This window comes from Haliotis rubra, unplaced genomic scaffold, assembly GCF_003918875.1.
Source record: "Haliotis rubra isolate DU_JTF1 unplaced genomic scaffold, ASM391887v1 Scf204, whole genome shotgun sequence".
Taxonomy (NCBI): Eukaryota; Metazoa; Mollusca; class Gastropoda; order Lepetellida; family Haliotidae; genus Haliotis; species Haliotis rubra.
Window position 1 is genome coordinate 454,711 of NW_025766048.1, and position 25,734 is coordinate 480,444.

At 45.9% G+C, this 25,734-nt stretch overlaps 1 protein-coding gene across 1 annotated transcript in view; it reads left to right on the forward strand.

Annotated features, from left to right (window-relative positions):
- LOC124275905 (E3 ubiquitin-protein ligase UBR4-like) overlaps window positions 1-25,734 on the forward strand; it is a 171,897-nt gene that overhangs the window by 118,525 nt on the left and 27,638 nt on the right. The window contains 23 exon segments of the mRNA XM_046711589.1: window positions 449-513; window positions 1,470-1,530; window positions 2,085-2,263; window positions 3,300-3,438; window positions 3,913-4,038; window positions 4,834-4,962; window positions 6,927-7,084; window positions 7,433-7,544; window positions 14,352-14,534; window positions 15,166-15,250; window positions 15,804-15,932; window positions 16,552-16,665; window positions 16,896-17,160; window positions 17,877-18,018; window positions 18,447-18,528; window positions 19,296-19,469; window positions 21,674-21,795; window positions 22,461-22,614; window positions 22,874-22,917; window positions 23,295-23,378; window positions 24,445-24,532; window positions 24,926-25,007; window positions 25,413-25,566. Of these exon segments, the coding sequence (XP_046567545.1) occupies window positions 449-513; window positions 1,470-1,530; window positions 2,085-2,263; window positions 3,300-3,438; window positions 3,913-4,038; window positions 4,834-4,962; window positions 6,927-7,084; window positions 7,433-7,544; window positions 14,352-14,534; window positions 15,166-15,250; window positions 15,804-15,932; window positions 16,552-16,665; window positions 16,896-17,160; window positions 17,877-18,018; window positions 18,447-18,528; window positions 19,296-19,469; window positions 21,674-21,795; window positions 22,461-22,614; window positions 22,874-22,917; window positions 23,295-23,378; window positions 24,445-24,532; window positions 24,926-25,007; window positions 25,413-25,566 (2,871 nt within the window).

Below are 25,734 nucleotides of genomic sequence, written 5' to 3' on the forward strand. Positions count from 1 at the left end.
TCCCAGTTGCGTAGATCGATGCTCATGCTGTTGATCACTGGATTGTCTGGTCCATTTTTGAATATTTACAGACTGCTGCCATACAGCTGGAATATTGCTGAGTGCGGCGTAAACCTAAACTTGATCACTCAAACAAACAAAGTAATGACTTTTAGATGAGAGTTAGTGACTTTTTGTATTATTGCTACCCACTGATAAGGATGTTTCATTTGAAACTTACCCACAAATAAGAAAGTCAGAGCAATGTAGGTTACAAGCCACATGTACAGTCCTGAAATATTCCTGTTACGGGGATAAGTTTACCAAGTATTGACAGACATATGCCAAATGTGAAGGTGTTACAATCACTAATAAATATTTCAAATTAGTTTATCATTGTTCATTTTCAACTCCACCAAATATGGGTTAATTTCAAGCAATATCCAGTTGTCTATTTGCTGTCGTGCAGGTGAGAAGTCTGAACATCTACTACAACAACCGCTCAGTCCAGGCCGTCGTGGAACTCAAGAACAGGTAACAGCTTCCCCACGGTCACATGCACCAGATCCAAAAAGACCACAATTGTCCTAAAAGCCCACTAACCTCATCAGGTGGTCAGAGGTGAGGTGAGGTGAAATTGGGTTTTACGTCGTGCTTGAGAATATTTTGCTCATATGACGACGTGCATGCATATGTATGTGTATGTGCGGCTGCTTGTACTAGCCCAGACTTAAGCTGGTTTTATAGTGCTAGCCCACTGAGACACCATGCCGCAGTGAAGCATGAATACTCCACTCAGACACATTATACTGACTCTGAGCCGACCAGTCCTTGTTGTAGCCATTAATGCCGAGCGCCAGGCAGGGACCAACAAGTACCATATTTTAACGTCTTTTGGTATGACGTGGTCGGGGATCGAACCCGCAACCTTCTGCTCTCCGGGCGGACGCTCAAACCACTACACCACGGAGGCGGTCTCAGGTGGTCAGACTCATGACTCGGTTGATGTAGACTGATGCTCAAGATGCATGTCAGTAACTTGATTGTTAGGTCCAGACTGGGGCGGTGGGGTAGCCTAGTGGTTTAAGCGTTCGCTCGTCACGCCGAAAACCTGAGTTCGATTCCCCACATGGTTACAATGTGTGTAGCCCATTTCTGGTGTCCCCTGCCATGATATAGCTGGGATATTGCTAAAAGCAGAGTAATACTAAACTAACTCACTCACTCACTGTAATGTAGCTGAGAGTGAAAACAAATACATGCACCAAGTCTGCCTATATTGGTTTTCAGTTCATTCTTGGTAATATAAAGAGACCAACTGCTCACTGGATACAATTATTTCTCACATACTTGATATTTTACTTACAGGGCTCAATGTCATAAATATTTATATGTGGTTAATTGTTGGGGGCAGTTGCTCTTCTTTTGTTTCTACTGTCCTTCCTGACATTGTTTACTTATTGAACATAATGTATGATGCTACATTTCAGACCTGGCCTGTGGCACAAGGCAAGGAAGGTGACTTTGACAGCTGGACAGACTGATGTCAAGGTGAGGGTCACATCTAATGATAGGTAGAAAGAAGAATCCAAGTTTGTCTTAAGAACGTGCTCAAAACTTTAGTAAGCTTGATTAAATTACTTTTTATTTTTGGTCTTGAAACTTGACTTGTAACACATAACATTCATTGTCCAAGTAGCTAGGGCTGGGACGATTCACCGATGCATCGGTTCAGTACATTTAAGTTTGATACAGCTATCGATTTGACTGGTGTATCGATACAAAAGCGATACTTCTTTTCAAAGAGTTTTATCTTAAACATGTTACTTGTTTGTTTATTACAATAGTGTTATTGTTCAAACTACCTTGAAATAAATCATTTTAAATCATGATACCGTGTCATTCTTTCAAGGCTATTCATTGTGTATACACATTGTGTATCGTCCCAGCCCTACAAGTAGCCAGGGATTACAAGGACCAGGATTCAAAGACGCATAAAAGCTGCCATTATTTTGTGGAACTCCAATCCCAATCTTGACTTTCAGCATCCTTTCAGTAGGTTTCTGCTTGTTTCTGTTCTACTATGCCAAATGTTTCTTTATCAGGTGGAGTTCCCAATTCCTATAGTGGCCTGCAACCTGATGATTGAGTATGCTGACTTCTTTGACAACCTACAAGCAACAGCTGAGACCCTACAATGCCCTCGCTGTAGCGCATCTGTCCCAGCCAACCCCGGGGTCTGTGGGAACTGTGGAGAGAATGTGTTTCAGTGTCACAAGTGCAGGTGAGGAGTCTGTTACATGCAACTCACCAATATCCACACTGTAGCAAATCTATCCCAGCCAACCCTTAGGTGTGGCAAGATGCAGCAAGATTTGAATCCCAAACTCACAGTTACATCCCTTGATTTGTCAGTGCCAAGACAGAATCAAGCTTTCTCAAATATTAGTTAGGGCTTTCCTCAGGGCGGTGAGGTAGCCTAGTGGGTAAAGCATTGGCTCGTCATACCGAGGTTCGAATCCCCACATGGGTACATTGTGTGAAGCCCATTTCTGGTGTCCCCACTGTGTTGCTGGAATATTGCTAAAAGCGTTAAAACTAAACTCAGTCAATCAGTGAGGGCTATCCTCCTTACCAGAGCTGACATACATTTATGATGAGAAATACTGTTAACCGTTATCATCAACACCCCCTTTCTGTGTTCTAATGGATAGAGGGACAGTATGGTAGCCTAGTGGTTAAATCGTTCACTCGTCATGCTGAAGATTTGGGTTCAATTCGTAACATGGGTAAATTGTGTGGAGACCATTTCTGGTGTCCTCCACCATGATATTGCTGGCTTTTTTCTAAAAGTGGTGTAAAACCAAACTAACTCACTCACTCACTCACTCTAATGGATAGAGTGTATGTCTATTAAGCAGTGGCTCATGGTACTTGTTACTCTGCCCTATATTCAATGGATGATACAAGGACTCACCAACCTTGCAGTAAGTTATTGTGTGTTTGGGGTAAACTGTGGGATGGTATCACAGGCTGGCGCTGTAAAATCTGCAGAAGTCCAGATTAGTACATAACTTCCTTGAGTGGCATTTTAGAAGTTGGGAAGTACAATATAGACAAAAGGCATGGAGAACAACTTTTTTATTTCTTGAGTGCGATGTTTCAGTACAGATTCTTGTACCGTTGTCAAGTAGTTATCCATAAAATTTGTCTGGATTGCAGATTAATACATGCAAACACAATCAGACATGCATGCTCATCACAGTAATATTGCAGTAATCTTGAACATGACACTTCACCTCACCATTCTCTCTGTGCAGAGCTATCAACTATGATGAAAAGGACCCCTTCCTGTGCAATGCCTGTGGTTTCTGCAAGTACGCAAAGTTCGAGTTCACTCTCACAGCCAAACCTTGCTGTGCCGTGGATCCCATCGAAAGTGAAGACGACCGCAAGAAGGCGAGTGTACTTATGTAGATATATGAATAAAGATACCATCCTTATGTGTGAGGATCAATCAACAATGGTTCAGTGTGATTGGTTCATATAAGATATACCACATTGCAATATTGTGCATATTTTTGAGGCATGGCTTATTTTACCTGGCTCCATCTGTTTTGAAGTTGAAGAGGGACAAAACAACCTCTCACACCCTAAATTTGTTTTTGATTGGTTTGTTGTTTAAGCCACGCGCCCAGCTATATTCCAGCTTTATGGCGGCAGCCTATAAATAATTGAGTCTGGAACAGGCAATCCAGTGATTGACATCATGACCCCACCACATAGCTGGAATATTGTTGAGAGCAGCGTTAAACAACAACCAACATGAGCACCCTCGATCTGTGCAGTTAGGATACAGTGTGTCAACCAAGCGAGCCTCACCACCCAATTGCGTTTGTCACCTATGTAGAAATCAGTCGTATTTGTTTGCAGGCCATCAGTACCATCAACAGCTTGCTGGAGAAAGCTGACAAGATCTACAAGAACCTACAGTCCCATCGGCCTCTGTTGGAGAACCTGCTTATCCAGGTAACGGAACACAACACTGACAGGATCGGGGTAAGTATATAGCCATACGTGTGGTATTACCTACTGGGGAAGGAACATCAAGTGTCATAGCTACATTATGTTTGTGCAAGATCTCTTTGCTTCAATGTTGAAAACAATATAGTGTACTGTCATCCTCTCTTTAAAAACTTAGTCACGATATGGCTGAAATATTGCCGATGTGACTTTAAATCTTAACTCACTCACTCACTCACTCTGATAAAGTTGTGTCAATGTGACTAGTGGGCAGATTTTGGTGAAATATTTTTCTATGGTTGCAGTTTCATGCACTCATCTTCAATTTTAAACTGGCAATGAAAAGTAAATAGAATCACCTAGTTGACATTGGGGATTACCTGTCATGTTTTAATGAAAATCTCCTTGTAGCATATTTGTTATTGTCTAACTGTAGCACGGGTTCATTGCTGTAAACTATGCACATGTTCTGATCACGCTTGCAATTTCATAAATTTGACACTTCATACCAATGATGCTGTTGAAGTTTGATGGCGTGCTTCTAATTGGGATGGGTGTGAGTAACCTCATGGTTACAACATTGGTTCACTACATTGGTTCACACCAAAGACACCATTATTCCAACATGGGTTCTATGTGGGGGGCCCTAGTGTCCTCCTACCTTGGTACTGATTCAACATTGGTGAAATCTGTGTAAGATTCAACATTGGTGAAATCTGTGTAAGATTCAACATTGGTGAAATCTGTGTAAGATTCAACATTGCTGAAATCTGTGTAAGATTCAACATTGCTGAAATCTGTGTAAGATATCTCTCCCTCTGTTTGTGGCAGGAGGTTCCCACCGCTGGAAGTGGAGGTGGAGTTCCAGCCAGTAGTGTCAACAAGGCCATACAGATGCTGGCTCAGAAGTACTGCGTGGAGTGCAAGACCTCCTTTGATGAACTCAGCAAGATCATTCAGGTGACAGTTGTTATATTATATTTTTCTTTCAAAAGGTTCCATGTCAGGAATGCAGGTAGCAAAGGCACTGTAAGTCCCCATGGTCCCTAGTATGGTGATCTACCTTCAGTTGTTGGCGATTACTGGCCCATTTTTACATTGTATTGTCGAAAAATAGTTTTCTACTTTTAAAGATATATGCTAGCTAGTTTTAACTCATTTTGTGATAATCTAGTGGTTTTACTGTCGTTCGTTGACAGGGTTTTATATATTATCTGTATTTATTATAAATTTAGAACTAGTTTTAGTCACGATATGGCTGAAATATTGCTGATGTGACTTTAAATCTTAACTCGCTCACTCCATGTCAGGAAATACTTAAACCCCTCAAGGAGAGATCTGATTTCCAGGGTTTTTCTGTTCAAGAAAAATAAATGACAGGTCTGTCTTATTTATACTGTTATAAACAGAATCTATTTTGTAATAGATGTTGATGGCTGTTTGTTGACATTAAGGTCCTGTTGGTAGTGTTGTATGATCCCTAACTCTCGGAATAATGTTATTATACCCTGACCCCATACAATAATGTTGTATGACCTTGGCCCCTACGAATATTGTTTTTTTCACCTTGACCCCTGAGAATAGAATTCTATGACCATGACCCTTGAGTATAGTTAGTGAGTGAGTGAGTTTAGCTTTATGCCACACTCAGCAATATGTCAGCTAAATGGCAGCGGTCTGTAAAGAATTATTTCTGGACCAGACAATCCACTGACCTCACTGTACACAGTATTGTATGACCCTGACCCCACAGTACACAGTATTTGTATGACCTGACCCGACAGTACACAGTATTTGTATGAACCTGACCCCACAGTACACAGTATTTGTATGAACCTGACCCCTTACAGTACACAGTGTATTTGTACCTGACCCCACAGTATTTGTATGACCCACAATACACAGTATTTGTATGACTGACCCCCACAGTACACAGTATTTGTATGAACCTGACCCCACAGTACACAGTATTTGTATGACCTGACCCGACAGTACACAGTATTTGTATGACCTGACCCCACAGTACACAGTATTTGTATGACCCCACCCCACAGTACACAGTATTTGTATGACCTGACCCCACAGTATTTGTATGACCTGACCCCACAGTACACAGTATTTGTATGACCCTGACCCCACCATACACAGTATTTGTATGACCCTGACCCCACAGTACACAGTATTTGTATGACTCCTGACCCCACAGTACACAGTATTTGTATGACCCTGACCCCAAAGTACACAGTATTTGTATGACCCTGACCCACCATACACAGTATTTGTATGATTCTGACCCACAGTACACAGTACACAGTATTTGTATGACCTGACCCCACAATACACAGTATTTGTATGACCCTGACCCACAGTACACATTATTTGTATGACCTGACCCCACAGTACACAGTATTTGTATGACCCTGACCCAGTGTATTTGTATGACCCTGACCCACCATTACAGTACACCTGTTGTATGTATGACCTGACCCCACAGTACACAGTATTTGTATGACCCTGACCCCACAATACACAGTATTGTATGACCCTGACCCCACAGTACACAGTATTTGTATGACCCTGACCCACACAGTACACAGTACATTTGTGTATTTGTAGTATTTGTATGACCCTGACCCCACAGTACACAGTATTTGTATGACCCTGACCCCACAGTACACAGTATTTGTATGACCCTGACCCCACAATACACAGTATTTGTATGACCCTGACCCCACAGTACACAGTATTTGTATGACCCTGACCCCACAATACACAGTATTTGTATGACCCTGACCCCACAGTACACAGTATTTGTATGACCCTGACCCCACAGTACACAGTATTTGTATGACCCTGACCCCACAGTACACAGTATTTGTATGACCATTACCCTAAAATACACAGTATTTGTATGACCATGACAGAAAGTACTGGCTTGTCGCCGGGAGCTGGTGGAGTATGACAGACAACAAAGAGAGGCTGTGGCTGTCAAGGGCCAGGAGATGTTCTTCGGGAGACAGGACTCCAAGGCTAAGGAAGTGGAGGCATGTGCTGCTGCCACGCCCCGCAGAGAGAAGGAAAGGTGAGAGACCTAGACATTGCTGCATGATAGTCCACAGTAGATACCACTGAAATTTCAAAAACAGGGTTTCACAATACATTTTAACATCCACGAGTTGTCAATGCTATAGCTGGTAAGAATGCCAGAAATAAAGGGAGCTTACTTCAGGAACTTTGTTGACCAAGTAGGAGCTGTGACATATACAGCATCGTCTTGTCTCTTTCAGCCTGCATCCAACCAATTGCTCTTTAAAAAAGGTCGTCTGTAATACAGCCTGTAAGAATGCTGAATGTAATGTGATCTTACTTCAGGAACTTTGATAGCCAAGTAGGAGCACTGACATGTACAGCATCGTCTTGTCTCTTTCAGTCTGCGTCCAACTAACTGCTATGGCTGTGCCAGCTCTGCAGTCGAGCACTGCATCACCTTATTGAGAGCCCTTGTCACCAACAGCAACATGAGGCAGATCCTCTGTAGCCAGGTAAGTCATAGGATGGTAGCCCATTGGTTAGTGCTGCTAAATTGAAGCTTTGGGTTTGATTCCCAGTTTGAGAATGACGTGTCAAAGAACCTGCTCTGACTATTCACCTGTTCAAGACACATGGGTACAAGTAAGGAGGTCATTCTTTGGGGCTGTTGAGTTACTGCTTATACGCCACTAAATATAGTACACTGTTTGGGTTTAACATCAGAATCCTATTTCATCAAGACATTAGTTTTTTAAATTAGTTATCTTGTAGTCATAATAGCGTTACCAATTCACCAAACAAGTACAGCATGTGAAGTTAATCTTGCAGTCTACCACTATTGAATCATTAGAATATTCCTAAAGTGACAGTCTGTGTCAAAAATTGTTTGAATCTGCCATGCCTAAACCTATTATTATACATCCTTTTTAGTAGATATTCATCCTTAAATGACATTCTTTTTCAGAGAGATCGTCCTTGGGGTACATATTATGCATTTTCCGGCTGAAAAATGTCCTGTGACAGTTGTATCAATGTTTTTTGAATAAAAAGATTGTACAATAAATAAACTCTTTTATTTATTATACGGACCCTACCTCACGGAGTTACCTCCCTTAGCGCATGCGCACCAACTGGGTAGGCTCCTAGACCCGTATCATCATTCCTTCTGCTGTCACTGCCGCGGAACAGACGTGTTTATAAAACGCACTTCATGAGCCGACAGCTGAAAGCTACTAAGAAAGCTATGTCTGAGACACCACCTGTATGTATGGTCTTTATTTGCCTAAAACAAGGAACAGTAAAGCTTTACAGTTGGTTGTTTCATAATTGTGACTTTGTATTAATACAAAATACGCCGAACTTTCCCGTGGTTACGCGACGCGGTTGCTCTGCCATGGCGGAAGTTTAGCGCCATGTGGTCGTAATATTGCGATTAAAACCAACTATTACTTTCCGCGGTAACCTTCACGTAAGTTTTTCAATGTTTTCTACGCGTTTATATGCTGCTGGCGCGCTAACCAACATGTTTGCGTGTTTGTTTCAGGCCTTTTCATGCTGTTCGGTCTGTGAGGGGAGTATCCCCGGGCCGACAGTCATACCAGCTGGCGCGGCCTGTCTGGAGAAGACAGGCCATGAGGCTGACTCCTGCACTATTTGTCTGGCCTTTTCCCCCGGCCCAGAAGAGGCGGGCTGCCGACACCTTGTTCTATCGCGAAATGCGGAGAGGCGGAGGGGACCTGACGCAGGTTCCCCGCCTAAGTCCAAACGTGTGTGCAAAAGGAAAAATCCCGTGGCCTCTTCCTGCTCTCCTGCTTCGAAAGTGGTTTTGACATGTCACTGATGGAGTCTATGTTTCAGCAGCAGATGGACTCGATGAAGTCCTTCGCTCATGAGTCGGTTTGAGGTCTCCGCAGGAGTTCCTCACCCACCCGACGGGGCGGAGAGTCCGGGTGGGATCGCTGGCTCGCTCGATCCCTCGGCCTTGAGGCGCCTGTAGATCCGCTGCCTCTGGCTTCGATCCGGACGCCGGCTGCTCCGGAGAGGAGGTGCTCCCAGTCCCCTCTCGAGCTCGCGCCAGGGCCGCTGAGTATTCCTGGTATTCCGTCCTTGCGCACACCCGCCCCATGAGAGCCGAGGCACCAGTTCTGCCTGGCCTGCCTCCAGCGCCTCGACCGGGTCCACGCGCCACGCCGCTGGCGCCGACGCGGGAGCAGTCTGTCTGGTCTTCCCTTCCTGTGGTTCCTAGCGCTAGGGCAGTCCACCGGGTCGGGGTCCCTACTTACGAGGAGACTCCTCTGACTCGGGACGCCGAGGCAATGGCGCTTGAGGAGGTCGAGGAGCATGACGGGCGCTTCCGCTTTGCTTCGCCTTATGGGAGGTCCGCAGAGAATTGCCGAGGGCCTCTACCCCAGGCCGCGGTGCCTGCTGGTTGCGTGGACTCGACTGAGTTCCGCTTTGCCTGGCGAGGCGCTTTGCCCCTCAGGGCAACCCTCACAGACGCAGCTCGCGATTCTGCCATCGCTGGTCTCGGACGCGGTCGATCCCCTTTGTCTGGTGCCCGGTAAGGTTTGACTTACCTGAACTCGCGGCGGGCGCTACCAGCTTGGGGAGGATTCCCTGTTCGTTGTACCAATTGTTGACGAATGTGTTTTCACTTCCGCGCGCCTCTGGGGAGGCTCGGCTTCCTCCGAGCAGCTCCGCTGCTCGGCAAGGGCCCTCACTCCACCTTTTGCCCTCGCTGGCGCCTCTGCGGCACGCCGCATCGACCTACGAGGAGGTCTACCGAACGCCGATGCAGCAGGTGCGGTGGTGGTCCATGAGGCCTACCTCTCCTCGGTTCAGAGGTCGGCCCTGGAGGCGGAGGGCATGCTGGCTAATGTCGTGTCGCCGCGATGTCGCGGCTGTTCGGCCAGCTGGAAGTGCAGGCTCACCTCGCTGCCGACTCTTTGCGGTCTGCTGCGCGCCGACGGTGATGTGCGAGTCATGGGGATGCGCAGGCTGTGGCTGTCGACGCCTAGGTACTCGGCAGCAACACAGCAGACCTTGCTGGCCCTCCCTTCCGCCTGGGAGCCACCTCTTTCCAGGGGCCCAGCAGGTCATACGGAGGCTGCCGCTGCAGCTACTCTCCTTCAAGGACTCTAAGGCCTTGTTGGAGCACCCGCGGGTGTCTCGCCCGCGCCCCCGCGCTGCCACCTTCCTCCGCCGGGTGCAGCCTACACCGAAGTCTCGCCGGGCTGGCTTCGCCGCTTGGTAGGGTAGGCGGAGGAACAGGTCCGCTTAAGGGTAGGGGCAAGGAGCAGTCCTCGACCAGCTCCCAGCCTTTCGGCGCGCTGGAGGTCTGCCCCGACCTCCCGTTAACCCATCAGGCTGCCGCCGCCAAGCCGTGTCACGCCAGTCAGCTCCGCTTACGGGTCTACACACGCCCTACCCTACCCCATATCCCAGTGGGAGGTCGCCTTCTATTCCTGCCGGAATGGGAGAAGGCTACCAACAACGCTTTGGGTGCTGGCCACGGCCAGCATAGGCCATCTCCCACTGTGGAAGCGAGGTCCACCCGACTTCACCGGCATACGCCGCGACTCCGTGCCGCCATGTCAAGCCAGGGCGGACATATTGCGCGACGGTTCAGGCTCTGCTGGACAAGTCCGCAATCGAAATGCATTCCACCGAGAGGAACAGGCGGGATTTTATTCCACGCACTTCCTCGTCCCGAAGAAAGACGGCGGGTTCCGTCCGATTCTCAACCTCAAGGGGTTGAATCGCGATGCTCGGCACCATCCTTCAAGATGGAGACACTGCGCCGGTGATCTCATCTCTGTTCAGCCCGGCGATTGGCTCACGCCAATCGACCTAAAGGATGCGTGATTCAGATGTATTCCATACATCCATCGCTCAAGCAGTACCTTTGGTTCTCTTTACGACGGATGTATTACCAATTCAGGGTGCTCCTTCGGCATATCGACTGCCCCAAGGGTGTTCACCAAGCTCATGTTAGTCCCAGCTACCCTAGCTCGCTGCGCAAGGAAGGCGTTGTTACCCTTACCTAGACGACTGGTTGCTCGGAGCATCTAACACAGCCAGCGAAGTCAAGATGCTACTCACACAGTGATAGACATTCTAACTCGACTGGGGTGGATCATCAACCTCAAGAAATCCGGACCTGGTACCCACCCAGGACTTGGTTTTTCTTGGAGCCCGATTCCAAACGAACAAGGATCTCGCTTTCCTTGTCGCCCGACCGGGTCACCAGAGTTCGGGAGATGGTCTCTTCATTCCTCTCCCAGCCCCAGGCACCAGCACGGACTTGGCTCCGCCTACTGGGCCATATGGCGCGACGATCTCTGTAGTGTGGCGGGCGCGGGTTGAGGATGCGCCCCATACAGCAAGCTTTGGCTCGGCTGTGGACTCACACGGAGGATCTGGAGCGCAGTCTCACAGTCCCCGAGTGGTTGACACCTCACCTTCAGTGGTGGACAAATGTCGGAATCTCACCAGGGGTTCCCCTTGAAATCCCGGACGCCAGCTCTCACAGTTCAGACAGATGCGCCCCTCACGGGCTGGGGGCGTTTCTGGGCAGTCTGTCGGCTTCGGACTCTGGTCCGAAGCCGAAGCTCACCTTCACATCAACGCGTTGGAACTGAGAGCTGTGCGTTGGTATTCGAAATGCTTCAGAGAGCATGTCCGTGGCCAGGTAGTCCGCCTTCAGTTAGACAACCAGACGCCATGTCGCATATCCTGAAGCAGGGAGGCACGGTGTCCCCAGCGCCCGGGAAGCGGGGACTTTCTCCTCTGGAGCCACCAGTACGCATTGTCAGGTACTCCTGTTTATCTCCCCGGGCTGGAGAACGTGCGCGTAGCAGATGCGCTCTCTCGCCGATCCTTGGCCCCGCATCGAGTGGATGCCTCGACAGGCAGATATTCACAGTAATCTCCCAGTTGTAATGGGTCGCTCGAGGTGGATCTGTTTATGCCCGGGCGGACGCATCAGACACCCGTGTTCTGCTCTCGGATACCGGACCCAGGGCGTTGGCTGCCGACGCCTTCCTGCTGGATTGACGGGCAAAGTGCTCTGGGCGCCCCGCGCCGTTACCACTCATTCCCCGCGGTCCTTTTCACAGCTGTCCACCCAGCCAGCTCGGGCTACTTGTGCTACTGGCACCGCTTTGGCGCCACAGAGCTGGTTTCCGGTAATTCTCAGGTTTCTGCTCAGCCTCCTGTTCTATTACCTTTGGCGACCGACATTCTCACTCAGAACGGAGCTTCCCACCCAAATCCACGGATTCAGTGGGTGGCTTGGCCTCTGTCAGGTCTAACCTCGAGGCATGCGGAATTCCTGCAGCAGTTGCAGACACAATTCTGGCTTCGAGGCGGATTCGACAAACGCTCAGTACGAGGATAGGTGGTCCCGCTTATGCGCCGCTGGTGTTCAGATAAGGGGATTGCAGATCCCTTTCTGCGGATTTAGTCCGGTATTGGAGTTTTTGCAAGCTTGTTTGGAAGAAGGCCTGGCGGCTTCGACCATTCGGGCTACTCCACCGCTATTTCCACTTTTCACACCCCTGTCGATGGTGCTCTTCTGGGGCAGCACCCTCTCGCACAGCGCCGCTTTCTGGCTGGCGGAACGGATTCGACTCTGCTCTCAGGCGAACCAGTCCACCTTGGGATTTGTCGATCGTGGCTCGATTGGCTGTCCGTCCCACTTTCTCACACCTATCGGCTATTTCCATTCAGTTGTTGACCTGGAAAGCTGTTTTTCTGGTGGCGGTAACATCTGGTCGAAGGGTCGGCGATTTACATGCTATGTCGTCCGACCCGGCGCTGACTGTGTTTCACACGGATCGTCAGTATTCGCCTCCCAGATACTTTACCGAATCGGCTTCCGATCACGCTTCCATGTGACAGCTCCTATCGAACTTCCTACTCTTACCCAGCCTTCCACATCGGGACCACTCCTGAGCACTCACCCGCTGGATGTCCGTGAAGACGCCAAAGTGTATCTCAAACGAACGCAGGGGATCCGTGCATCGGTACCCAGCTGTTCTGTTGTTACGGTGGAAGGCTGGTCTGCCAGCGAGCAAGCAGACTTTGTCTCGCTGGCTAGTATCGTGTATTTGTGCCGCTTATCAGGCTAAGGGCAAGCCTCCCCCTGAGGGGTTGAAGGCTCACTCGGTCAGGGCAGTAGCCGCATCAAAAGCTTTGCATCGGCACTCCCATTGAAGAGATCTGCTCCGCCGCTTATTTGGAGCCGCCGCTAAGCACGCTTATATGCCATTATCAGCTCGATACGATTCCCGTGTCGTGCAAACTTTGGTCAGATTGTTCTCTCCAGTGGACAGTGTCCTGCCACCCTGACCGAGTGAGTCTTGGTTTATTGGTTTGTTTTGACGCTACTGTACAATAAGATTCCATTATTGACATGTCTGCTAATGTGAGCTCACTCAGAGAACCTGTACCCCTTTCGACTTCTACGGAGTTACTGTATCGTTAGTGAGTGGTATTTTGTTTTCCCTCACGGGGTGCTCTCATGAAAGAAGCCACTTAGTGGGTCGGATTTCGTTGATATTCGCACTCACGCAATGTCTCATTATGCTAGAGGTCGCCTTTGAGCACAAATCCTCCCTGTCAGTTCCTCTCCATAATGCCTCTCGCTGAAGCTTAAACTGGGTCGAGTGACAGGTGAGTGTTATGGCGCTCTGTTCAATTTTTTTCCATGATAATGACGCTATATTTTGAGTGTGCTTGGACAGAATTCCTCCTCCCTGGCCTCCGGTCTTTGGGAGTCTGTGTTTATGCATAATATGTACCCCAAGGACGATCTCTGAAAAAGAATTAACCAAACCTGCAGAGGTTTTCAATTCTTTGAAGAGAGTCGCCCTTGGGGTAGGGCCTCCCACCTCCCCAAGAATTCTGTTCACTGATAAGAATTCAGCAGAAGGAATGATGATACGGGTCTAGGAGCCTACCCAGTTGGTGCGCATGCTCTAAGGGAGGTAACTCCGTGAGGTAGGGTCCGTATAATAAATAAAAGAGTTTATTTATTGTACAATCTTTTTATTCAAAAAACATTGATACAACTGTCACAGGACATTTTTCAGCCGGAAAATGCATAATATGTACCCCAAGGACGACTCTCTTCAAAGAATTGAAAACCTCTGCAGGTTTGGTTAAGTTGTTATCATCTAAGCTTGATTCCTGATTGAAAATTATTTTACAAGATAATGGATTCAGACAAATGGTGGGAAAGAAAGGTAAGTCCATACTGATTAAGTCATTCCATGTCTGTATGTATGTGATGAAACATTGGAGATGGTCTCTGCCAGGGAATGATCCAGCAACTGATTGACTACAACCTGCGTCACGGCACCCTGCCTGTCCGCAATGAGGTGCGCTCACTGCTGTGTCTGCTGACCAAGGACAACCGCCGGGGCACGGAGGAGATGAACAACCTCATTATGACCAGGATCACTGCTGCCATCAAGGGACATCAGTCCAACCCTGACCTGGTAGGCCTCACATTGAATTCGTATGTGCAAGGTTCTCATTGCTGCCATCAAGGAAGACCACCTTTCACTGCTGATTATCCCTAATCTAACCCTAACAATTAAGATCAAACATGTGCCAACAGTAAAGGGGCAAACATTAACTAAAAACAAGAATACTGTGTCAAGTGATAACATTTATGATTTGTTCACTTGACATTATCATGAGAAGACCCGTGAAGGTCCGGGTTAGAATGAACCTTCAGTAACCCATGCTTGTCGTAAGAGGCGACTAACAGGATCGGGTGGTCAGGCTCTCTGACTTGGTTGACACATGTCATCGGTTCCCAATTGCGTAGATCGATGTTCATGCTGTTGATCCCCGGATTGTCTGGTCCAGATCCGATTATTTACAGACCGCCGCCATATAGCAGGAAGATTGCTGAGTGCGGCGTAAAACTCAACTCACCCACTCTCATCATGAGACAGACTTTGTATGCATGGGACCACATCTTGACCAGACCATCTTGTGACAGCGAGTTTTATATCACTGCCTCAAATTAAGTAATCAGCTTTAGGTTCAACATGGGCCTTAAAGAGCCTTACATACTTCTGTAAATGTGTACCAGATGATAAGTTGATTGTGTTGTTGCAGGGTTCATCAGTGAGGCACGAGATCCTGCTACTTGCCAGCTCCCTCAATCAGGACGACACCTGCTGGGAACAGAGAGTGAGATGTGGTATGTCTCTAGCCAGAGTAACATGTGATGAGTCACCAACCCTGGGTGCAGCTCTCAATGTCAACCCCTGGTCTGTATGGACCTGTTGCTCATGACATCAATCACTGTCTAGATGACCCAGGGGTTGATAGTATGAACAACATCTGTTGCTGTCAGGGTACAGAGAGACACAATGAACAAGACATGCATGTGCATAACATTATTGTAAAACAAACAAAGAGCCAGTCTGTGACCTTAAATGAAATTTTCACATAACTGAATTGTGTAATAGTAGTGACCCACATCTAAGAAAATCAGCAAAGGTGAAAGACTTACTCATAGTGGTATCATTCGAATAGTTGTTAATGACAGTGAATAGTTCTTAATGTAGTGAATTTTTGTGTGTCTTCTGTAAACTGAATAAGGGGATCTGTGATGCTTCCAGCATTGGAGTCACATTTGGCCAATTTGCCTGAAACTTAGTGTTTCACTGTGCAGAAGAGCATTCCTCTGACATGCCAGAATGTTGTGGTGGTATTAAACTCACTCACTCACTCCTCCCTCATACCCCCAGTGATGCGGCTGTTCCTGATGGGGATGCACATCAAGAGCCCTGTCATCATGGAGAGCATCACACTGCCCTGTCTCCGTATCCTGCAGAGTCTTGTCAGAAATGATGGCGTCATCTTCAAGAAAAGGGTGAGTTTAGGGTTTTTATTGTAAAGAACTTTTATCCAATATTCTTCACCAGGGCCTAGATTTGTTTAGCTCTCTTAGAGTTAGATAGTCATAAGCTAATGTTAATGTATGGCACTTATTACTATCTTAGCTTTAATAGAGCTTCGAAAATCTAGGCCCTGACTTTTAAAATTGTTGTACAGCTTCTCCTCCTACAGAAAATCATCCAGCAGGAGCTGTTATTTTCCATCTGCTGAGCACAGAGTTGTTCACAATAAAAGATAGCATGCTGTAGATTAAACTCCAAAAACTATGTAAACATATCCCTCTTGAGAAGAGTGTTATGTAATGTCCTATTTAATGATGCACATGCTAAATCCACCAAAAAATGACGGGGTTGGAAATGTGTGCCTCAAGCTACAAAATACCAATATATTGCTTACATAAAGATAGTAATACCAGTTGAGGATTTCCAATTGGCTAAGTACACAACAGACAAGATTTTAAGTAGATTTCAGTACTCAATGGTAGCCCAGTAGGCTTGATCCAAGTTGATTAAATAGTGAAACATTTAAACCAGAAACATGCTACTTCAAGACAAATGTGAAGCCGTTACAATCATCCCTTTACAGGAGGGCTGTGAGGCTGGGATCAGTGAGTACCTGTTGCCGCCAAGTTCCACATGGATGTGAAGCAGTGGCTAGCTGGAGACCCTCGCTACTCGTACTGTCAGTGGAGGAAGAGGCTGCCTCGGAGAGGTGAGTCCCTTTGATGTTTCTATGTTATTTTGGGGGACACAGATTGTAAACAGTCTTGAAACTACAACTGTCTTGCTTGAATTTCACAAATGGGTTGAATATCTGAGACTTGTATCCTCTCACTGTTTGCCTCCCACATAAAGCTGGCATGCTGTAATGTTGTGTTGTTTAAATAGGAGTTAAAACCAACTCTCTGAGTTCAATTGCTTATTAAAACGATGACTGTCCAGCTGTCACTGAGGAGACAGAGACAAAGAAGGAGGAGGAGAAGAAAGAGGTCCGTGCTCGCTACCTGATGGAGAAGTATGGGATGAGGTGGCAGCAGAAGATGTGGAAAACGCCGGCCATCACGCTGAAGCTGACTCAGAACACCTGGTTGCAGCAGGCCATGTTCTCCCCATCTTCCCGCTCCGCTCGACAGACTGCCTGCAGCATCATCGAGGCCATCGCTCAGGTGCCCAGCCGAAGGAGAGAGGTCATGGACATGATCACAGGGTGAGGAGCATTTGGTGAATAACTGAAGGTCTTGGCTACTTAAGTTGTTGGGGTTGAATACAGGGTGTGGACTATTTGCTGAACAGTGTATTGGGTGAGTGGGTAGTGTAGTGGTTGGGGGCTCATCACAAAGTGAGGACTATTTGCTGAACAGTGTATTGGTTGGGTGGGTAGTGTAGTATTGTGGGGCTGATCACAAAGTGAGGACTATTTGCTGAACAGTGTAGGGGGTAGGGTAGTGCCTGACTGCAGGCTGACTGACCAGTGTAGGTGGGGTGTAGGTCTTGATTATAGGGTGTGGACATTTGATCATTTACTGATTCACTGTAGAATGTGGCTAATGGTGTAGTGCTTGTTTATTGATGTTTTACTATTTGTTTACCTGTGTACGGGTGGTGGTTGTGCATAATCATTGCTTTTTGACACTTTTCTTCAAGTACTGTGTGATTGCAGATTATGGACACTTGGTCATTTACTGACCAATTGAAGGGGTAGGGTCCTTTATCAGGATGTCAGGTCACTCGATCCTTTACTGACCAGGCCTCTGTAATCATGCCACTTGACAAATTGTATTTGTGTGTTCAAGAACACCATTTACTTCTTATAACCATCTGTGCCCTACATCCTAAGGATCCACCCCATATTCAGCTCGCACATCATGATACATGTATATATATGCCCATTTACTACATCATCCTATCCTGATGCTGTGTCAGGTGCCTGGATGAGGTTGGGAGGAGCGGGGAGTGTGCCAGTGACTTCCTGTGTATGTACAAGAGACTCATCATCCCCGACTACTGGAAGTTCTACCTGGCCATCAAGGGGGTGCTGCTGCACCTGGGGGACCTCATCACCAGGGTAAGTATTTCTCATGGGACCCATGAAGATCTGGGTTAGAGTTGGTCTCCAGCAACTCATGCTTGTCGTAAGAGGAGGCTAACTGGGTTCTGGTGGTCAGGCTTGCTGACTTGGTTGAAACATGTCATCATATCCAAATTGTGTAGATTAATGCTCATGCTATTAATCACTGGATTGTCTGGTCCAGACTCGATTATTTACAGACTCTCCGCCATATAGCTTGAATATTGCTGAATTCATCATTTAACAACAACCAACCAACCAATTATGCTGATGGGTGAAGATAATGTGCAAGAAAGATAGCCAGGATGTGGCCATATTGCAAGTGGTTGCAGTGTAGACATGTGTAATGAAAAGGGCACTGTTTAGAGTTTACGCTGTTTATTGTTGTATTTGTTTTTCAATTGTATGATTGTAATTTCTTTCAGGAAGTAGAACATCTTGAATATCTGGAAGAAACAACTCTCAGTTCAGACCTGGCTCAAGGCTTTGCTCTCAAGTCCCTTACAGGTAGGTTGGCAACCATGAACAAACAACATTTGGTGCTTCATTCAGTCTTAAAAATAAGTCATGTAGTGTAATCAGGTAGTGGAGAGCTATCTACCCAGCATTAAACTCCAGGGCTATATTTTCGAAGCTCTCTTAACGCTAAGATAGTCGTAAGTGCCATGCATTAACATTAACTTACGACTATCTTAGCGTAAGAGAGTTTCGAAAATCTAGGCCCTGATTCCTAAGTTTACTATATAGTTGTAAATGGACAAAATGAAAGTAATGCACACATATTTCTCAATATAAACCCTGCTAGAATGTCTCTCATTCAGACTGCCATACAGCTGGAATATTGCTGAGTGCGGCGTTACACAACAACTTTAGATTTCAGTCCACTTGTCCAGTTAAGACTTCCCTCTTTATATCCTTGTAAGCTCTGCTAAACGTTTGTGTTGTGTAGTATCCCAAATCGCATGAGTCCGACAGAACTAAAAAGGTTTTGGAGAAAGCTTGAAAAGTGGATAGTTAATCTTCACATACAGTTAGACTGCTGTCGTTCTCATCAAGTGTGGCAGATGGAAGTAGTTTGATGTGTGTCCTCATCCACAGAGCTGCTGTCCATGTTTGTGTTTAAGTTATATTCCAAACGCCTTAATCAGACAAGACTAGATAGTTTTTTAGGGTGTTTGTAAGTTCGACTGTTAAGCTTAACATGTAGTTAGACTGCTGTCATTCTCATCAAGTGTGGCAGATGGAAGTAGTTTGATGTGAGTCCTCATCCACAGAGCTGCTGTCCATGTTTGTGGAGCAGGAGATGCTGAAGCAGCACTACAAGAACCGCCTGGTGGGCTACATCCTCAACGGCTACCTGTCGCTGCGGAAGCTGGTCGTGCAGCGCACCAAGCTCATCGATGAGACCCAGGAGAAGCTGCTGGAGCTGCTAGAGGAACTCACCACAGGTAATCACAGAATACTAGTGAATCACCACACACGCAACACCGGTTTACCTGAAACAGAAGATGGTGGTTAACTACAAGTAATCTCAGGACACTGGTTGCTCATGATACACAGTACACTGCCTCACATATCACACGACACTGACTCAACCTACACAGAACAGTGACTAACATTTCACACGACACTGACTCACATATCACACGACACTGACTCAACCTACACAGTTCACTGACTCACATATCACCTGCCACTGACTCAATCTACACAGAACACTGATTCACATATAACATGACACTGACTCAACCTACACAGAACACTGACTCACATATCACACGACACTGACACAACCTGCACAGAACACTGACTCACATATCACACGACACTGACTCAACCTGCACAGAACACTGACTCACATATCACACGACACTGACTCAACCTGCACAGAACACTGACTCACATATAACACGACACTGACTCAACCTACACAGTACACTGCCTCACATATCACACGACACTGACTCAACCTACACAGAACACTGACTCACATATCACACGACACTGACTCAACCTACACAGAACACTGACTCACATATAACACCACACTGACTCAACCTACACAGAACACTGTCTCAACCTACACAGAACACTGACTCACATATCACACGACACTGACTCAACCTACACAGTACACTGACTCAACCTACACAGAACACTGACTCACATATCACAGTACACTGACTCAACCTACACAGAACACTGATTCACATATAACACGACACTGACTCAACCTACACAGAACACTGACTCACATATCACACGACACTGACACAACCTGCACAGAACACTGACTCACATATCACACGACACTGACTCAACCTGCACAGAACACTGACTCAACCTACACAGAACACTGACTCACATATCACACGACACTGACTCAACCTACACAGAACACTGACTCACTTATAACACGACACTGACTCAATCTACCCAGTACACTGACTCACATATCACACGACACTGACTCAACCTACACAGTACACTGACTCACATATCACACGACACTGACTCACATATCACACGACACTGACTCAACCTACACAGTACACTGACTCACATATCACACGACACTGACTCAACCTACACAGAACACTGACTCACATATCACACGACACTGACTCACATATCACACAACACCGACTCAACCTGCACAGTACACTGATTCACATATCACATGACACTGACTCAACGTACACAGAACACTGACTCAACCTACACAGAACACTGACTCACATATCACACGACACTGACTCAACCTGCACAGAACACTGACTCACTTATAACACGACACTGACTCAATCTACCCAGTACACTGACTCACATATCACACGACACTGACTCAACCTACACAGTACACTGACTCACATATCACACGACACTGACTCACATATCACACGACACTGACTCAACCTACACAGTACACTGACTCACATATCACACGACACTGACTCAACCTACACAGTACACTGCCTCACATATCACACGACACTGACTCAACCTACACAGAACACTGACTCACATATCACACGACACTGACTCAACCTACACAGTACACTGACTCACATATCACAAGACACTGACTCAACCTACACAGAACACTGACTCACATTTCACACGACACTGACTCAACCTACACAGAACACTGACTCACCTCAGGTAATGTAGATCCTCGGTGGAGGCACCTAGGTTCAGGTCCTGAGGTGGGCACATTTGTGTAGTGTCCTTGGACAAGATACTAAGATCAACATTGTAAAATGGGTAACCGTGAGGATGTGCTGGCAATGTGAGTGTTTAGTTCATTGCGCCTAACAGGCAGTATTGCTGTATGATCCCCAGGGAGTTGAAAAAGTATAGGAAAGTACGATAGTGTCCTATGACCGGAAATAGTAAAGTACATAGCGCCGTGAGCAGGCAATGTGCCTGGATATGAGCGCCATATATAAGCTTACTATTACTATTACTATGACTGCCTCAGCTCACACACAAGACTTCACCAAACGGAAATCAGAAAACTGCCTCACTCACAGCTAAAAATATAGTCTACTTTAGTCAGATGTTTACCCTTCACAGGGAATAGATTGATTGAGGCCTGTTTAGTCCAGCTAACACAATATTCTTGTCATATCTATGGTCCAATCTGTTACAGGCACTGACAGTGAGACAAAAGAGTTTATGGCTGTGTGTGTGCAGACAGTCAAGAAGTACCCCCTCAAGGACAACCGTTCACCTGTCTTCATCTTCGAGAGACTCTGTAGCATCATCTACCCGGTAGGTTCAAAGCAGGAAAGACAAGGAAAAAGTGTGGGAATAGCCTGTGAATCAAGCACCTGCCATGGTCTGGTCCTCAAAGTTATCTTCCTGTTAAGAATATAGTCTATGTTGAAGCATCTGGGTTCCTTAGGTCTTATGACTGTTAATGTCACACTTTTATGTGAAGATACGGGAGCAATTAGACATACCTGGGCTGTTCGTTGCCACGTTTTCACTCATATAAACCGTTATACCAGTTCAAGAGTCCGGTTCCACGAAACGATCTTAGCACTAAGGCGATCCAAACACCAATACTTTGACATAAACTTACCAAAACCTATCACTAAGATATCTTGTGGAACAGGATGTCGTTGTACAAAGTGATCTTAGCGCTAAAATGACCATAACTCCCACACCGTAACACAGACTTAAGGTAGTCTTACCACTAAGGTTGTTTTGTACAACACCACCCTTGACCCCGAAATGACAGTCGTCATAGTATGAGTCAAGATAAGTATGTTATGACATGTATAATGAGAACGCTTGTCGGATATAGTCCCAGATTACTCTGTACTCAGGGATAATATACTGAGTGAAAGCAAATAAGGAACACTGTGAAAGGAATCAGTTGCCTGAAACAGCATTCTGTATATCTTCGCTAATACTTTATTTATGATTACCAGGAGGAGAATGATGTTGCGGAATTCTTCATGATTCTGGAGAAAGACCCTCAACAAGAGGACTTCCTGCAGGGGAGGATGCTGGGTAACCCATACAGTTCTAACGAGCCTGGAATGGGACCACTCATGAGAGACATCAAAAACAAGATCTGTCAAGGTGAGATTCGACAGACTGTGTTAGAGACACAGGAGTGATTACTATTGTGAATTTGACCCTAAATCTTGAAATTTGGACGTTAGGGGTGTTCCACTGACCCTGGTCTTTCATGCTAAATTGTTATAACCATGAAGGGATTACATTTTAAGTTTTTCTAGATTTTTATAAAATAGGAACATTACCGTATGGTTTGTTGATTTTGTTTTAATCAGTGTTATTATAGAATTTGATTTAATCTGAATTGTTTGGCTTCTTGCAGACTGTGAGTTGGTTGCTCTGTTGGAAGATGACACTGGGATGGAGGTGAGTGTTGGTACTGGTACAATATCTAATGCAAGTCATTCCTGTTAAGATATTATGTTGTTGAAAGAGATGGGGAAATTTCATGGCATGGCCAGAGTCTTTGCTCATGCTATCAACCTCTGGTTTGTTTGATTTGTTTCATTGTTTATCAGCACCATATGCATGATACTGTTTTCACAATAACATCGAAACACTGCCTCACCTTAGCCCTTGTCACACACTGTCCTTGTTATATTTTCCCAAGTATCTCGTAACTGGATCTTACATGTGGCTAGTGTCAGGACCACATCCCCTGTTTACCAAGCAAATCTTGCCTGGAATGTTGATTGGGTGGTCTTAATCACATGGTTGATCCAATACCCAATGTTGTGTTTCAGCTGCTGGTGAACAAGAAGATAATCAGCCTGGATCTGCCTGTGAAGGAGGTTTACAAGAAGATCTGGTTGCCTGAACATGGGGAGGTGGGTACAGATATTACAACAGAAGTAAATTTTCAGAATACAGTGGAATCTGTCAAATCCGGACTCTTTGTAAACCGGTTTCCTCCTTAATCCGGACTAATCTCTGAGTCCAGGCCAAATTGTTCTTAATTTATCATAAAAGCTAATAATCCGGACTCTCTCAATTACGCATTACGGACTCAAATAACAGTCCCCACAATCAACTTGCTAGGAGAACAATGCTTTGTAATCTGGACGTTAGCTGACGAAAATAACAGTCCGTTGAATAAACATCTCTGTTACTCCTGTTCTCAATGGCTAATTAATTCTATAAACACAAGCCTACCAAGCTTAATTGGTGATTATGAGATGGAGAAAGTCTTGTTTTACTGTGATGAAACTGGACTTTTTATCATGCCTTACCCGACAAGACACTATCCGACAAAGCCCAAGCTGCAAAGGGTGGAAAAGTTTCCGAAGAGAGACTTCTGTGCTTATGTGTGGCAACAGACAAAATGGACTAATCACAACTGCTTTATAATCCAGGGCCTAGATTTTCGAAGCTCTCTTACCGCTAGGAAAGTCGTAAGTCTATGTTAATGTATGGCACTTACGACTATCTTAGCGCTAAGAGAGCTCCAAAAATCTAGGCCCAGACAAATGAGTCAGTCCCAGGCCAGTCCGTAATAGACAGATTCCACTGTACTCTTAATTCAGACTACATCAAACAAACCACCTGTGTGAACTCTTTGCAGTTGCCCGAAAACGTAAAGATCCAACAATCAGAACAAAATCTATATTCATCTTTGGAAACAACATGTCCTGTTCTTCATTGGTCTAGTATATGTCTGTGTATGTTTGTGCTTGTTAGTGATATGTGTAATACTATTTAAGGTAAGGTAAGGTACTTTGGAGATTTCGATATTTTGAGAATTTACATGGATGGTTCGTTGTTCACACAGACTGCAAGCAGTTTAGCTGTCTTTGGGTGTTACTATCGGGTTTTGCTATCTACATCTAACACTGTGACTTTGTAAGGATGTCCACACTGGGGTCAGTGTCTGACCATCTGATTGTCTGTGTACAGGGGGAGCCAATGCCAATCATCTACAGAATGAGAGGGCTACTGGGCGACGCCACTGAGGACATGGTCAACTCCTTCGACAACAGCTCAGGTGTGTACAACAAGAGTCACATGGGTATCAATAGTCATGGCTTGTCAAGTGTACATCCTCAGTTAGGGCTTCTAATTTGTGCATCCACAATCCAGGACCCCGTTTCACAAAGCTCTCGTAAGCCTCAGATCTCGTAACTTTTCTCATAATATTCATACTTCCTATACTGTAACAGTGACTTACGATAGTCGTAGTGCTACAAGAGCTTTGTGAAACGGGGGCCCAGGTCATGCTACAATCTGCTGGTCGTTGGTTGAGATCTGTGATCCTACCTATGCTTGTGGGTTTCCCCTGTATGGCCTGCTACACTTTGTTACACATAAGCTGAGGTATACTATACAAAACAGCTTTAACCAAACTCAATCGCTTATTTATCGTCTCCCTTGCTTGCAGAGGAGGACATCGACAAGGAAGAAGTGTTCAAGATGGCTGCCATTCTGGCCGAGAACGGTGGACTGGAGGTCATGTTAGAGAGGTGGGTGAATGTCACGAGATTTTGATGGTACATTTGTTGGATCTGGGTGAGAACCTGAACCCTATTTCACAAAGCAATCTTGGTGCTGAGGTTTTCTTAACTTTCATACTTTAACACAGGCTTTCGATGATCATAGTGCCAAGATTGCGTTGTGGTACAGGGCCAAGTTCTCCAAGAGGGATTCTGGGTCAGAGGGCTTCGTTGTCTTGTACTACTGTTTGTACTAAGATACTGTAGCATGTTCATAAGGACTCTTACACATATAGGCAACTTTGATCCAGCTGGAATAACTGGCTGCATCTAAAGCAACATTCTGTTCATTCTATACAGTTTTGGAAGGTGAAACAAATGTGGCACATGGCAAGACGGTAGATGCTATCTGTCACTTTCATGGTTTTGTTTCAGACTGTCGTCAGTGAAGGACCTGGTTCTGGGCAAACAACTCATGGTGGTGCTCCTGAAGCTGTTTGGCTTTGCTGTCAATGTCAAGGTCAACCGACAGGAACTGATCAAACCGGAACTGAACACTATCAACATCATGCTGGGTGCTCTCAATCTGGTCAGTCTCAGTATCACATCTCAACTTAGATGCTTCCTGATTGGTTGCAGTGACACTCATGACTAAGTTGTTTTAAAAGCTACATTTCACAATGCAGATCTACTTGTGTTGTTTGCCACGCCCTGTATCTGATTATCTGTTGTTCAATTCCTAGACTCATCTGATTCT